Genomic DNA, 15,285 nt, shown 5'->3' with positions numbered 1-15,285 from the left:
CTCTCACAGATGAGGAAGAAGGGGAGGAGAGCAGATGCATAGTTTTCTCAGTAAAGGTGGGTCTACTCTGGCATTGCAAAGGCACAACATAATTGCAGGGGGAAGCACTGCAAGAGAGACATGTCCTTTGCTGATGCTCCAAGGGGCCAAGAAACCTTGGGAGCAGGGCTGTTGCTGGCGGTATGCAAATATTTATTTTTGCAAGTATGAAAGGGTATCATAATATTCTCTGTAATCTCACACTGATGAAGTCCTGTACTGCGGATTGCTTACTTTGCAATGCAACATTAATCTTAATTAAAACATAGTATTTTTTTAAAAAAACTATGCAAATATTTTAGATAGTTAAATCTCCTACTTAGATAAACAATTTTCCATTGTCTAATCATGAACTTGATTTAGAAGGTACATCTGCTTAGGAAACTGTTCCCTTTGAAATGGAGGTTTAGCTGTGCCATTTCACACCTTTGTCCCAGAGAGGCAGTCATGCATAATGTGTTGTTACATTCCTGACATCCCTTGCATATCCCGTTTAAATAATGCCAAGAAGAAGAAGAAGAACTAAACCTAAGGGAAATGCCTGAAACTGCCTGTCTGGAAAAATACAGTGTCATACTGGTTTGCCAGCTGAGAACAGGAATAGCCTTGCCACAAGGAACCATGCTCTGGTAACTTTTGATTTGGTTTACTCTAATGCAGTGGTGGCTAACCTGTGGCCTTCCAGATGTTGTTGGGACCCCAGCTCCCTTCAGCCTCAGTCCATATAGACAATGGTGAGGGATGACGCTTAGCCACTTCAGCTTGTGCATGGTGCTATCCTTGAAAGCTACTCAGAAGCTTCAACGGGTACAGAACGAAGCTGCTAGGTGGTGCAGCCAGATGGAATTACATTACATTGATTATGTTGACTGCCTTTTCACCTGAAGCCCACTTTTTGGTGCTAGTGCTTATTGTTAAAGCAATATATGCCTTGGGACCCACATACTCTGTGCCTTAAGAACCTTGGAGGAGAGCCTTCTCTGTGGTGGTCTCCCACCTTTGAAATACTTCTCCAAAGGACACTAACTTGTGCTGACTTTATAATAATAGTCTGTGTGCCATGTCAAAATATAATTGTTTGCCAAGGAATTTGGAAGCTAGTCTTGAAAACCATTTAGTCTGCTCTGAGTGAGTTTCATTGTCTCTAATTCTTTTATGAAAATGGTTGCCTTATTTTATGTATGATACTGTATTGATATAGCAATTTTTAATTTTATTTATGCCTATTGTCTACAGCCCTTTTATCTATAAGAATGAAGGGCAGCCTAAATCTTCAAATTATTCAGCTGGATTTCAAATACAATTTATTTAAAGCTGTGAAATCATCGTCATCAGCTGTATAATTATATTGTTACAAAAGTGAAGCATTGCTGGCTTTATTTATGTCACAAATACATATTTGCCAAAAAATATTTTTTAATAACCCACTGATTTTAAGTGGTGATTTAGAGTCTTATCAAGGCAGGAGTAGTCCTTAGTGTGAAATAATTTAGTACCTTTATTCCTGCCTAAATAAATCCTGTTTAAACGCTGGGGTGTATGACAAATACAAAGCAGCAACAAAGACTGGTCATCAGTTGTTAAGCTATTTGGATAATGTGTCATCATGCTCATGTCTCATGCTCAAAGACAGGGCCATTCACTCCCTAGCTCCTTTCACTCAAGTGGTGCAGTGCAAACTTGGCAGAGAGCAGATGTACTCCAGGTGATTGAAGCAAGAGAGTTGGTACTAGGGAAGGCAACAACAAAAGCACTTTGATTGAGAAGAAAGTTCCTTTTCTAACCCCAAATATGTGAATCAGTGAGATTTTTACCATGAGCAAATCTGATGGAATCGAGCAGCATGATAACACTTGCTTAGATCAGCTAGAGCCTATTTTCTGGCCTTAGAAACTGAACTTGCCTCTCATTCCTTTATTTGTCATTTTGTCCATATTTGGAATTTAGAGTAGCCACATCATGGAAATAAATCAATTGGTTTTGTTACCCCAGAGTTCTGTTTCTGTTTCTACTACTAATGTCTTCAGTTGCTTTAGAGTTGATTTAAATTGGTAAGAGACTGTTGCAATTTGAATAGTTTTTCAGATCCCTACAAAATGAGCCCAAGTTGAATATACAGATTTTCTAATAGGCTACTGTCCAATGCATACTTACTTTGGGAGTAAGATCCATTGAATTTAGTAGAACACACTTCTGCATAAACATGCATAGGATCAGACTCCATATAATGTGACTAACCTGAATGGCATAGTGACCTAGCTTAAAAATAATAATGACTTAGATTATGATTTCTTGGTTTATTAGGCTTTTTATTTGTTTTGTTTTTATTGTTAAGCTAGATGCTTTCTTCTAGTTCCTCATTCTGCAGTGGAAGAAGCAATCACTTGGGATATTAATCCAAACATTATTGCCACCTAATAGAGGAGCCCATGTGGTCTAGTGGTTAGAGTGTTGTACTAAGATCTGGGAGACCAGTCACTGTCTCTTTGCCTAACCTACATTGCAGGGGTGTGGGGAGGAGAACTAAGTATGCCACATTGAGTTCCATGGAGAAAATATGGGATATGAATGAATGAATAAATATTATACATAATTTTGGGGTCCTAATCTGATTCTTGGCCTTCTTTTCCCATACCAGGATGAACGTGAGGCCCGAGAGAATGTGAAAAGAGAACAAGATGAAGCTTACAGAATCTCTCTTGAAGCGGATAGAGCAAAGGTATGTACAGTTCTATACTAGAGAATGTGATTTAGTGATGAATTAAGATATTTTTATGAACTCTTTTGAGACCAGGAATTACATTATGATATTAAGCTTACTCTCTAGTTGAGAAAATGTGGCGGCCATGGGTGGTGTTATTTCTAAATTTGTATCTATACACACACTCATCAATATATGCAGATTTTATGCAAATTTGAGTCTTCTTTTGCCCTTCCTTCTTGTGATGCATTTCTCCTTTTTCTAGTAATCCAAAAACAGCCTCCCTCTGAGAGAAACCATGAAAACTGTGGAACATTCACAGTTTGGACAACCAATATTTTGCATGGCATAATTTGTAGGAAAATGAGGGCCATTGGAATATGATAGTGTACCTTAATGATAAATGATATCTGAAGTGACTTGTTTATTTCATCTCTGCAGAGAGAAGCACAAGAGAGAGAAATTGCAGAGCAGTTTCGTTTGGAGCAGATTAAGAAAGAACAGGAAGAAGAACGTGAAGTGAGACATTTTACTTTGAACATATAGTTAGTGGCACCCCTATGTTAATTTGCACACATAATCACAATGGCAGTGTCAAAATAAAAATATAAATCCATCAGTGTATATTCTATTTAAAAAACTCTGCTTGCACAAAATGGCTTCTGTCCCTCTCTAAAATAAATACTGCCCATATAGGTGCACTGTTATTGTGCTACATAACCTTTCTTTTGGATACAATGGCCTTTTATAAACTGTTTTCTTACTCAGAGCTGCAGAACCAGTCCTCATTTCAACCTGCAACTGGCCTCCTCGATTTAATGCAGATTGCTATAATGAAAAGAAAATAAGATATATTTGTATAGCAGTACAAAAGCATTGTTCGCCATGCTGTTTACTAACACTCCCCATGTCCAAGTGCATGGATTACCTACAATCTCTTGTTGTGCAATAGTGTTTGCTTACCTGACAGACGTTTGGCTTAGCCTGTCTATTTGAAAATCATCCACCCTATTCACATTCTGAATATATATATTTTAATCAATAAAATGCAGATCCATGAGTTGTTAACCTTACTCTAAGCATCATTGTCCTTTAAGTTAGTCCGGTGGTGTAGAATATCCATTGTAAATAGCTATTTTTATGCTTTAGTACTGGAGACTGGTTACTTTGAGGGGGGTGGAGTATTGTTTGCACAATGAAAACAACTCTAATGAGCTACTGTTGTTTGTTTTCCTCTGATATAATGGCTTGGGTTTAGTAAATAATGTTGCATCTGTTGTACAGCAATGGAAAATGTCAACACACAAGGATAAAAAGCAGGTGCTTGAGTAGAAAACATGGACAAAGATAATAAAAAAATACCCTTTTTTTAAAAAAAAGACCACTAGACCAAAATACATTTTAAGGGTTGGTTCCACAGAAACACAAGCAAAATTCAGTTATTGAAGAAGGGTGTTTTGGGCCCTTCCTCCCCACTAAAGCCTCCTACGCACCCCAAATAATGCTCCTGATAGTTCAGTGACCCTATGAAATGAATGGAAGAGGGTACAAGGGGGTTGCAGTCGGACGCTGGAATTGGGCAGAATTTGAGAGGGCTGCCTTGCACAAGCATAAGTGCTTGGATTCATGCTTTGTCCTGTTGGTCTTTGATTCTCGTTATGATTGATATCTCAGTCGCTCATATAGCTTTTCAACTTTCTGTCCACCCCAGTCCTAAACCCATTGGGCAGAATCTAAAGAAGCTTGAGCATTCCAAAGGCTGACTAAAATCATTGGAATTTCATTACTCAGTTCAAACATTTAAAAGATCTAGCAGACAGCAATATTATTTTAAATCAAATTTATTTATAAAAGTTTTGTTTAATGTAGTGCATATCTTCGAAGTAGCTTCATTTCAATGAAGTTATATAAATAGCAAGTCCCACTGAACTCACTGAGGCTAACTTTTGAATAAACATGTATATGATTGCACTGTTAGTGTTTACCTGAAAAGCAGCTTCACATCAGTTAACGGTGTTATCTTGTACATGTCTGCTCAGAAATTAGCCCCACTGAGTTCAATGGGTCTTGCTCCCAGAGTAAGTGTGTATATAGGATTACTCAAATTATTGTTCAGATAATTTTATTGCAGGTTTCTTTGTAAAGAGTTCAGGTGTTTTTTTGTATTATCTGGTCTTGTGTATTTATTGTGTTATCTGGTCAAGCATTTTGCCTGTGAGACGGTTACAGGATTTTAATTAATTAATTAATTAGTCTAAATATTTAATGGTTTTGATTTTATGCTTTAAAAAGCAATTTGGCACTTGACAATTATTCCCTCAATCAAAATTCCCTAAGCCCTTTCTGCCCAACAATTAAATTACCTATCACCACTATGCAGTAAACTATAGGTTTAATAATGTGTTATAAGAGGAGGATTTATTTTAATTAGTTGTTTTCTGAGCTGTTATTAAGAAATGAATAAAGATGGATGTGATATTGAAATATACATCATAGAACTGCATTGTGGAAACCAAGTTCTTCTGACACAAGATGTCAACCTGAATACTTGGAGAAGAATTTGCTTTCCAAAAATGAGGCTTTTGCATGCTTAAAATTAGAAATAAATAAGAGAAAAGCATTTTCCTCCTGCTAGCCAAGTTTATGGAGGACAGGCCAAAGGAAACAGGACCTCCAGCACTGCCATACCATAATAAGGACAGGACAGCACTTGACTCTTGGCAGAGTAAGAACCAGGTACCAAGAGCTAGCAGTTAAGAGCCAGGTGCAGTGGCCCAAAGTTACAGTCTGAACTATAAATCCTTTATCATCCTTCTAAGTCAGGATAAGTTGATAGGCAGCTTGGATGGCCTACTTCTCTTGAGTTGTAGGGTCTGTGCTGCCTTGTTCACTCAGGATTTGAATCTCAGTGATAAAACTAAGGAGAGACTGTCTGCTTCCCAGGATTAGTATATGGTTCCTAGGATCAACATGGTTCAGCTCCTTGTCAGAATAGAGGTGAGTCCAGTATCTCAAAGGACACAGGAGTTGTGCATCCCATTATTTTGACCACAAACATGTGCAGGAGAGATGTGATAATAATTATTTTATTATTCATACCCCACCCATCTGGTTGTGTTTCCCCAGCCACTCTGGACAGCTTACAGCATATCTAAAAACATAATAAAAACATCAAGCGTTAAAAACCGCCCGATACGGGGCTGCCTTCAGATGTCTTCTAAAAGTTGTGTAATTCTTTATCTCCTTGACAATTGAAGAGAGGGTGTTCCACAGGGAGGGCGCCACCACCGAAAAGGCCCTCTGCCTGGTTCCCTGTAACTTCGCTTCTCGCAGTGAGGGAACCAGCAGAAGACCCTCGGAAGAGGACCTCGCTGAGCGATGGGGGTGGAGACACTCCTTCCGGTATATATAGCCTAGATGTTGGGAAAATGTTGCAACATGTAGTAAGAGGTTGCCTATTTCCTAAGACAAGTTGCTTCACATAATGTAATAGAACGTAGTCAAACATCTTGGAGAGAAGGCCTTTTTGACCATAGCAGAAAAACAACCACAAAATCAGGTGCTTGAAAGAGATTGATTTCTGGGACAATGCATCTGGGACAATTTGCAACAGGAAGAAGCTACACTGGTTTATGCATTTAATTAAAATTACTATTCAAAGCTTGCCCCCCCCCCCAGTCTTATTCCAAAATGTGTTAGGCCTGAAATAGATTCATCTTCAAGCACTTGGGAGTTCCTTCCTCTCTCTTTTCCAACCATAGCAGCCATTGATGGGACATTGAGTTAAAATTAATCAGATACAATGCAGTGGCAGTCTCAGTAGCTAAGCTACAGAAAGAAAAGGGAAAGTTGCTAAAACCCTATGTGTCCTTCTTCTTTCTTCAGGCTATTAGGCTATCTCTAGAGCAGGCTTTGCCTCCAGAGCCAAAAGATGAGAGCCCGGAATCAGTGAGTAAGCTGCGTATCCGAACGCCTAGTGGAGAATTCTTTGAACGACGTTTCCTTGCCAATAGCAAGCTGCAGGTCGTCTTTGATTTTGTGGCTTCCAAGGGATATCCTTGGGAAGAATTCAAGCTACTAGGGACTTTTCCCAGGAGAGACGTAAGTAAAGGAACTTCCTTTGCATTCCTATTCTGCTTATTTATCAAGTTACAATGTATGGGTTGTTCCGCATACCTCAAGCACATACAACAGTTGTGCGTTCTAATCCGTCTGCAGCATAATGATTTGCACGTAATAGTACAGCATGGGTAAATTATGTTTGTTCTAGTACTGAAAAGCCGCCACCCCTGCTCATGTGAATGCTCCCCTAGCATATGAGTAATAAAATAGAAATGTGTATTTAAAAATGGATCTCAAACTAAGACTGACTGCCTCCACTTCTAACATTATCTTATGCTTTGATTACTCTTGAGTATTTTGTGTGTACACATAGTTAAAATGTCCGTATTCTCCTTCAAACTGAAGTCAGTTTAACTCCATGTCATTTGTGACCATTTTGACTTGGCTCGAGAGCGGATAACATTTGTTCTTGTGTGAAAACATAGCTCTGTTGGTTAGAGTGTGACATCTTTAACAGAGTCCCATATTGTGTTGTTTTTTTCACGTAGCTTGGCCCAAACTGAATTACCTTGCTTTCATATTTGCTTTTGTAGAAGCAGCAATAAGCATTCTTCTCTAATGAGTTCATGACCTAAATGCAATAAGCCTGCCTGAAGTCACTGGGCTGCTTCACACATAACACTAAACCGTAGCTTTCATGCTTTTCCGCACCCCCTTCTTGTTCTATGCGTCCATAGGAATACGTCTTCTCGTTTCTGTTAATCTCAGTCTGGTGTTGTGTGACAGCCAGGGATCCTGGTTTAAAATGAATATTGGTCAGTTGCTAAACAAGCCAACTTCAAGCTGGCCATTGTTAAGCAAGCCCACTATTTGCAACTAGCAATGCGCAAGTTCTTGCTAGTTATGCCTACTACTCTGTAGTATTTGTGAATTTGCTATCAGGATAAAAGGCTTTGGCTGCTTTCTTATTTTGTCCTCACCATTTTCTCATTAAGAATATGAATTATGCTGCCATTTTTACAGTGAGATACTCTGAAAAACCATTCGTTACTTTTGGATTAGCATATACTTGTAGCATCTGTAATCAACCTTTGTGGGGGATTTATAATTTTGTACTAAGTAACATGCATTTTTTCCATTTTGTTTCTCATTGCGGCTGAATAACATTCGGGGGGCACAACTTTCTGGGAAACTCTGTTTCTAAATGCTTCTAAGGATGTGGGACGCTGGCAGCTATTGTGGCATTGGGCCTTTTTTAAAAATTCTACAATTAGAAAGCAAAAGGGTTGGTAATCAAACTTATGCAATCTGAATAATTTGCCTAATCATCATGAGACAGAAATTGTTAAATTTGTGGGGAAATCTCAAACCCATTCTGAAGTCAGAACAAACTTTTCAGAATAATACAACAAGATACAAATTTTCTAAATGAGCAGAAATTATTGCAGGCATTAGAATTTGTAATGGTTTGGTTTGGAATCCTCTGTGTTCCCATCATTTAACCCCCATTCCAGCTGAGACTTTCCAAAGTTTCCCTAGCTTTTCACACTGCTGTTTATCAATGCTCTAGCAAGAGCTTTAAACTCTTCTCCTTCGAAGTCCTTCCACAGCATGTTCCTCAAGGTTCTCCTATTACTACTTAAGGTGCTTCTGTGCTTTTTTTAAAAAAATATGAGAATTTGTAATCCTGTGGAACAGCTGTCTAATTAAGTATTGAATACACTTTTTTCAGAGTCTGGATGATAGTGATCAGCAGTTGTAATGTGGCATCAGGTAGTTCCTTTTAATTATAAAGTTAACGGTCTCATCCTTTACACTCTGAGCTCTTCCTGCAAAATACTAGGCCATTTGACTATAATAGGCTTTTATATGGAGCTGAGTACACTCCAGGACTAATCACATAAGATGCTGTATGATTAAGGAATTGTAAATGTTAACCATTTCTTAAATGTTATGAAACACCTGCTTGCTGTAGAACAGCCTTGAGCAACTAATTTCTAATCAGTGTTGTTGTATATTTATTTATTTATTTGTTTGTTTGTTTGTTTGTTTATTCGCATTATCCTGACGGTCTAGAGCAGGCGACAGGGTTTCTAATTTCTGTCACCCTTCATCATTTCAGACTTCAGGCATAGCTGTCAAAGTTTCCCTTTTTAAAAAAAGGAATTTCCCTTATTCCGAATAGGATTTCCCTATGGCTCAAGGCAGAGCACAACAGTGCAAGACCCTCCCGAACAGCATGGGAGGGAGTGCTCCTCCCCTCTTCTCTCAAGATCAAAGGCAATATATTTTAAGAAAACATATAGCTACAGTTATTAACCATATGTACAAAGCCAGTGCTTTTTAGTACTCAAGCAAACCGCTGGGTCTATGAAGTCTGAAAAAGTGAACTTGAGCTTAACTTCTATTGAAGTGTTTTTTTTTAATTTGAGTCCATCCCCATTCAGTTTATTCAAGGGTCTTTCTAGCATAGTCTGCTCAAGCCTCTTCTTAACTTTGCACTTCTAACAGTATCACTATATTTAGACCGAAATCCCCTGACAGGATAAGAATAAGAACTGTAAAGTTCTTTGTACATTGAAAAGTGCTCCAGAAGGTGTTAATTCTTAGTAATAATGAAGTACAAAAATAATGATACAACTCTGTTTTAATTTCTCTGCTCTGTTTATTATGTCTTGGGAATTTGCAGTTCAAAATGACAGACAATTCCTACAAAATGAAGGATTTGTGCTCGTTGCATTTGTTTTACAGGATTTCCCCCCTCAAAACAGCAAAGAAACGTGTAATAATGCAGATGAGTCAACTCTTGTAGATAGTATAAAATGTCTGTGAAGGAATCCCATTATCCGCTAATTAGGTTTATCCCCATCCAAGCATGTAATCTCATTTTCAGTGGAACCAAAGTGGAAAAAACCATTCAGAGATGGCAGCCATGTTACAGATCTTCTTCCTTCCTTGAAAAAAGCTGAAGCAAAGATTTTATAGCTAAAGCGTGATGTTTCTCTAAATACCTAAAGATCTTTTTTAACAGTTTTCTTATGCTTTAAGAATAGTGTTACCACTAGCCTTTGCTTTTTAAAATTTTAATTTTAATAGTATTCCATTGAGTTAGATCTCTGTGACGCTGTGGAAGGAAGAATGCCATCAAATGGTATAACTTTTTATTCAAAGTTATAACCTGCAACATTCTTAAGTCCCATTTGTACTCTTAGTTTAATTCTGACTGTGTAATGTCATGATCGAGTATTTATTTAACCGATTGTGAAAGGTTAAAGGGGACTTGTTGCAGATGCTCATGATCTACCCTGAAAAAATACAGAAGATAATGTCCTTAGGCAGCCACTTTAGCTTTGCCCCCGATAGTGTGTGAGTTGATTTAACTTACACCGTCAGTGCAATATGCTGCAGTTACTGGGGCATAAGCAGATGGATCTGCAGCAACCGGGCAAATAGGATAGTAGTAGCTTAAGGTAGTAGAAGTGTTCAGTAATTTGGATGGCTTTGATATTTTCTATGCAAAAGAGAAGCTTTGAGCAGGAAGAATATTCACAGAATCTCTTGTCACTCACTCACTCACTCACTCACTCACTCACTCACTCACTCACTCACTCTCTCACTCTGTCACTCATTCACATACACATACAAACACCCAGCCATTCAGAGAATATGTTCCCAGAGTGATGGCATTACTGTACTATTTAGCCAATGAGATTTGGCTATATAATGACATCACAGAATGCCATGGTAGCACTCCCTTTGCTATCACTTAAAATAGAGGGGGCAAGTACGAAGAAGCCTGTCCCTGCTTTTTACTTGGTTGGATTAAACAGTCACCTGCCTTAACATGCTGCGATAGTTTGATTGTTGACTAGTGCAACAAAATAGACATTAGTCCAGTTGCCTCAGTAGTAGACAGGATTAGTGCAGCATTGGTCTAGTTGCCCTTAAACAATGTAATTTGAAATCTGTTGCTAAGAAATGTACAAATTCAGCACACCCAAAATGAGATAATTATGGAAACTTTGAAATGGCTTAGAATACAGCACACTGCTTTGACAAAATGGTTTGTCAGTAGCAAAATATGAGTAAGGCCACCAGTCTAGGTATCCCAATAAATATTGAAATAGGTTCACGTCTCCAGTAAATATGAATTCATTAATTCCTTCTTGTACATTCCAGTCACTTGAACATATATCCTTGGCTGACAAAGTCACTACTGTAAATTCAAACTTCTACAGTAAATACAAAGATTAACTTATTCTAGAGATAACTTGTAGCTTTTAAAATATCAGTGACATCCTGAAGCACCTAAAATGGGAAAGACACTATGATAGGTATTACCTGCATTGGTGTAGAGGGTTAAGCCAACTCCTCCTTACTCTCTGACTCAATAAAAATATACAATAAATGCTTACAACTCCATTTTGAAATCATTAACAACTTGGAGTTGTTTGCAACTGTATAACAAGGTTAAAGAGCATTAGAATGCTGTGGAATACTTGTACAGTGGTACCTCGGGTTAAGTACTTAATTCGTTCCGGAGTTCTGTTCTTAACCTGAAACTGTTCTTAACCTGAAGCACCACTTTAGCTAATGGGACCTCCTGCTGCCACCGTGCTGCTGGAGCACAATTTCTGTTCTCATCCTGAAGCAAAGTACTTAACCCGAGGTACTATTTCTGGGTTAGTGGAGTCTGTAACCTGAAGCGTATATAACCTGAAGCGTATGTACCCCGAGGTACCACTGTACATCCTTTGCCATTTGTTATGGTTCAAAGTTGGTGCCAGCATCTGAAAGAGAAAAGAGAGGAGAGTTCAGTGCTTGTTTCCACAGAAGTCTTAACGTTGCCTGGTCCTCATTTCAGATGGTATTTAACAGCTCTATACGCTTATTTAAAGTATGTGTTCAAATGCTCAGACGTACTTAGAAGTGCACCTAGACGCATGTTCCAACATTCACCTATATATGAGTATGCTCAAAGTGGGGGTAGGGGTAGGAGCATGCATGCAAGGCTTCTTACAGTGTGCTTGCACCTTTTGCTCTCCCTCAGTCCTCAGCCCTCTCCGTGTTGAGTAGTGCCAGTGTGGTGTAATGGTTAGGGTGTTGAACTAGGACCCAGGAGATCAGTGTTCCAATCCCCACTTTGCCATTTAGCTTACTGGGTGACCTCGGACCAGTCACTGCCTCTCAGCCTAACCTACCCAACAGGGTGGTTGTGAGGATTAATTTTGGAAGGTGAGAACCATGTATACCACCTTGAGTATAAAGTCTTGCACAATCTGTTTCAAAGTTCCTGCTTTTGTGAAGAGTAGAAGCACCCTGCAGACCTTCCTCACTTAGCAGAGGGAAAGTCAAGGACTGAGCCCTCTATGACAAGGTGAAAGGTGACGTGGGAGGCTGCAGGGTGAATGGCAGGCCAACCAAAATTGCCTTCCCTCCTCTTCCATTTACAAAAACATCAGTCAGTCAAAAGATCTTCAGTGAGTGGAAGAACAGCAATTCCATGTAATTAGACATATATGATGCAGGAAATCTCCAAAGCGGAAGGAAATTGTAGAAAGCCATGTTCGCCCATTAAAAAAAATAATCCAAAAGAAACAGTGCAGTAGTATCTTTATGAGGACCACCTAAAAGATCTTAGAGAAGTGAGCAAACCATCGAAAACTTGAAAGCTTGATCACTGTTTGTGACCTTTTAGTTGGCTCTAATAAAGATAATGTTTGACTGTTTCTTTTGCCTGTGAGAAATGATATCCTTTTATTGCCAAGGTGACAACTCAAGAGAGGTGGAGTTGACCACTCAAGAGAGGTTATGACACTGGGTTTTTGTATGGCATTTGAAACACAGACAAGGCTCCTTCACATCTCCCAAGAGCTCTGGCATGTCTTAACAGTCTGCACCTGCAATTTTCCTTTGTAATAAAAATTAAACCCTGTTTTTTTCCCTGCCCTGCATTTCCTCTTTAAAAGTACACCAGTGAACTCCATTTATCAGAGAGTATGTATTTTACAGACTGTGTACTGGGGACTTAAGCTCTTTATTTACTGTATCTGGAAGCCTTAGTAAGCTAGGACGTCTACAGTATTTCACATTTATTTATCTGAGCTGTAGCTTAGGATCAGGTGGCAGTTAAGTCACTTAAGGTTATTCAAATGCATCTAAAATGTTGCTTAATAATTCAGAACCAGTTTGCTCTGTTTAGAGTATTATGCTTTTAAAAATCCCTTTAATTAGTCAATTCCAACAGCAGTTTAAATAAACAAGAAGGGGGGGGTAATTATCTCTCTTTCCTCCCTTACAAAGGAGTAGTTAAAATAAATTTAATCTGACTGAAATAATATAGTTCATCCACTCAAGAGAAGGATTTAGGCTGGTTTAGAGCCAGATTGTGTCTAGCAATGGCATGACTATAAAATACAGGTTAAAGATTAAAAACACTTCCGCCTTCACCCTTCTTCCCTTTCCTTGGTTTTGTTTTTGGTAAGAAGCAGGTGTTGGTGTTGTTTTGTACAGTTTATGCACTACAGAGGGGAGCTTGATGTTGCAAGCAAGATGCTATAGTGCAATGTGTATCATATTTCTGAATTCAGGAATTGTGTATTTCTGAATTAGTCTACTATCCACAGTAGCCATCAGGATACCTATGGAAGGAATGACTATGCTGTTATTTGTCTCCAATATTTGATATTCAAATGCTTACTGCTGCTGACCATGCACAATTTGTTTTTGTTTATGCTTTCATGACTAATTGTCATCGATCTAGCTTCCATAATTTTGTTGATAATTCTTTTTTTAAAAATCCATCTATGTTAGCAGCCAGAATAACAACTTGCATTAGTAATTTCCATACATTTATGGAAAAAAGTTTTCCTTTATTCTGTCTTGAACCCACTGCCAATGATCCCAGACATACTTTTAGTAACATGATAAAGACAAATCTCCCTCTTCTGTATTGACACTTTTCATAATATATGTCTACACAGAAATAAGTTCCAGTGAGTGAGTATATGATTGCAACCTGCCACCTTTTTCTAAATTGCTTCTAGAGCTGAAAAGAAATATTGAATAGTCTGAGTGCTAAATACTCAGTAGGCATCTTAATTTGACAGTTTGTTTCTCAGAAAATGACCAACTAAACATGTTGAACACTACATACAGCTGTCTACAAGATGAAAGTATTCTGTTCAAATGCACCACCAGTCTCTTCTCTCTTCCACCCACCCCCAATTTTCACTATGGTCCTTTCTCTCAACTGGTTTCAAACTTTATTTGATTAGTGTGTTGTCTGATCATTCTCAGACGGTGCTGGGGGAAGTTGCCTCTTTGGGTCACCTGTTAAACAATCTTGGGGTGTGTGCGTATGTGTTATTTTTTTCTCATGCTTAGCTTTTATTTTATGAATTTTTGCTAGAAGAAAGAAAGTGTAGTAGCAAAATGCCAAGAAATAGCCTTGGCAACATTAAGATATTAACATTGCTGTGTCTGCTAACTAGAAAATTTAATGATCTCCTGCTGTTTTGGTAATTGGACAAGTAAATGCATCTTAATAAGGCTCTGATCCTCAAAGTGATCCTTCAGCTCTAGCCCTGTTCATTCCGATGGGGTTTGCACTGCCAGAACTCTTTAAGAATCTGTAAATTGCCACTGCATTTTTGTATACATGTTATTGATTTAATCTGTATATCAGTCAGTCATATTGTAGCATCTGCACATCTTCTGTTCACCATTCTAAATGTTTTAGAAACACTTCCCTACATTGATAACTAGAAATGTGCGTTCAAATTAAAGGCCAATCCCTTCTTAGCATACAATCTATATTTAGTCCTCTGTTTGGTTTGAAAACATTCATATATAGCTTTTTTCATAGTTCAGCACAGGTACTTTCACTTATGGCTTCAGATATTCTCATGCTCAGAAAATGGAGGGAATAAAATATTTTCTTAGCATCTTACAATGCATATATGTTAATTGTTGAACTGAAATAATTCACAAGCGTATAAAGTGAGTGCATAGTGCACTGACCTTTAGCAACCCACAGAGGAAAATGTTACACTAGATTTCATTTTAGAAGCACTCAAAATTCACAGTTGTCATCATCATTATAAACATTCCTCAGCAAAATCATTGTGCCAGCTGTTGTCCTTGACAACTGTAAAAATGAAGAGCCAGTGTAAAGTTTCCAACACATAAACATATTCTTTTAGTTAAATTAATATCCCAAGCTTCCTCCCCAAAGGAGCTCAGGGTGCTAAAACAATAAAGATGAAGAATAAAATAGATGGATAATAAAAGTTGAAACACTGTATAATTCTACTAAACATTTCCTCCAAATACTATGAAAAGTCCCCGTTTTCAAGAAACTGGGGAAAAAAACTCTTAAATCTCATATGAGGCTACTTTGGTTCTTCCCATTTTGTCTTGTCGCTAATGCTTACAATGTTGTTCTGTTTGTAGCAAATGGGTAAATATCTTTTAACAGAAAC

At 38.2% G+C, this 15,285-nt stretch overlaps 1 protein-coding gene and 1 long non-coding RNA gene across 5 annotated transcripts in view; one reads left to right on the top strand and one right to left on the bottom strand.

Annotated features, from left to right (window-relative positions):
- The window catches only part of LOC309345303, a 69,623-nt gene that overhangs the window by 9,692 nt on the left and 44,646 nt on the right, over positions 1-15,285 (bottom strand). For 3 of the 4 annotated variants that reach the window (XR_014158161.1, XR_014158163.1, XR_014158164.1), the window contains exons 4-5: positions 11,561-11,592; positions 3,505-3,568 (exon numbers count right to left, since the gene is read on the bottom strand). This is a non-coding gene — a long non-coding RNA (uncharacterized lncRNA). Of the gene's footprint in view, positions 1-3,132; positions 3,176-3,504; positions 3,569-11,560; positions 11,593-15,285 lie in introns of all 4 variants that reach the window. The other variant, XR_014158162.1, reaches the window with a different exon arrangement.
- The window catches only part of FAF1 (Fas associated factor 1), a 171,325-nt gene that overhangs the window by 143,674 nt on the left and 12,366 nt on the right, over positions 1-15,285 (top strand). The window contains exons 16-18 of the mRNA XM_081868243.1: positions 2,678-2,758; positions 3,182-3,259; positions 6,626-6,841. Of these exons, the coding sequence (XP_081724369.1) occupies positions 2,678-2,758; positions 3,182-3,259; positions 6,626-6,841 (375 nt within the window). The remainder of the gene's footprint in view (positions 1-2,677; positions 2,759-3,181; positions 3,260-6,625; positions 6,842-15,285) is intronic.

This window comes from Podarcis erhardii (assembly GCF_964252035.2).
Source record: "Podarcis erhardii genome assembly, chromosome: 6".
NCBI classification, from domain to species: domain Eukaryota; kingdom Metazoa; phylum Chordata; class Lepidosauria; order Squamata; family Lacertidae; genus Podarcis; species Podarcis erhardii.
Note: the sequence above shows the minus strand (reverse complement) of the source record. Positions and strands in the feature narration are given on the sequence as shown.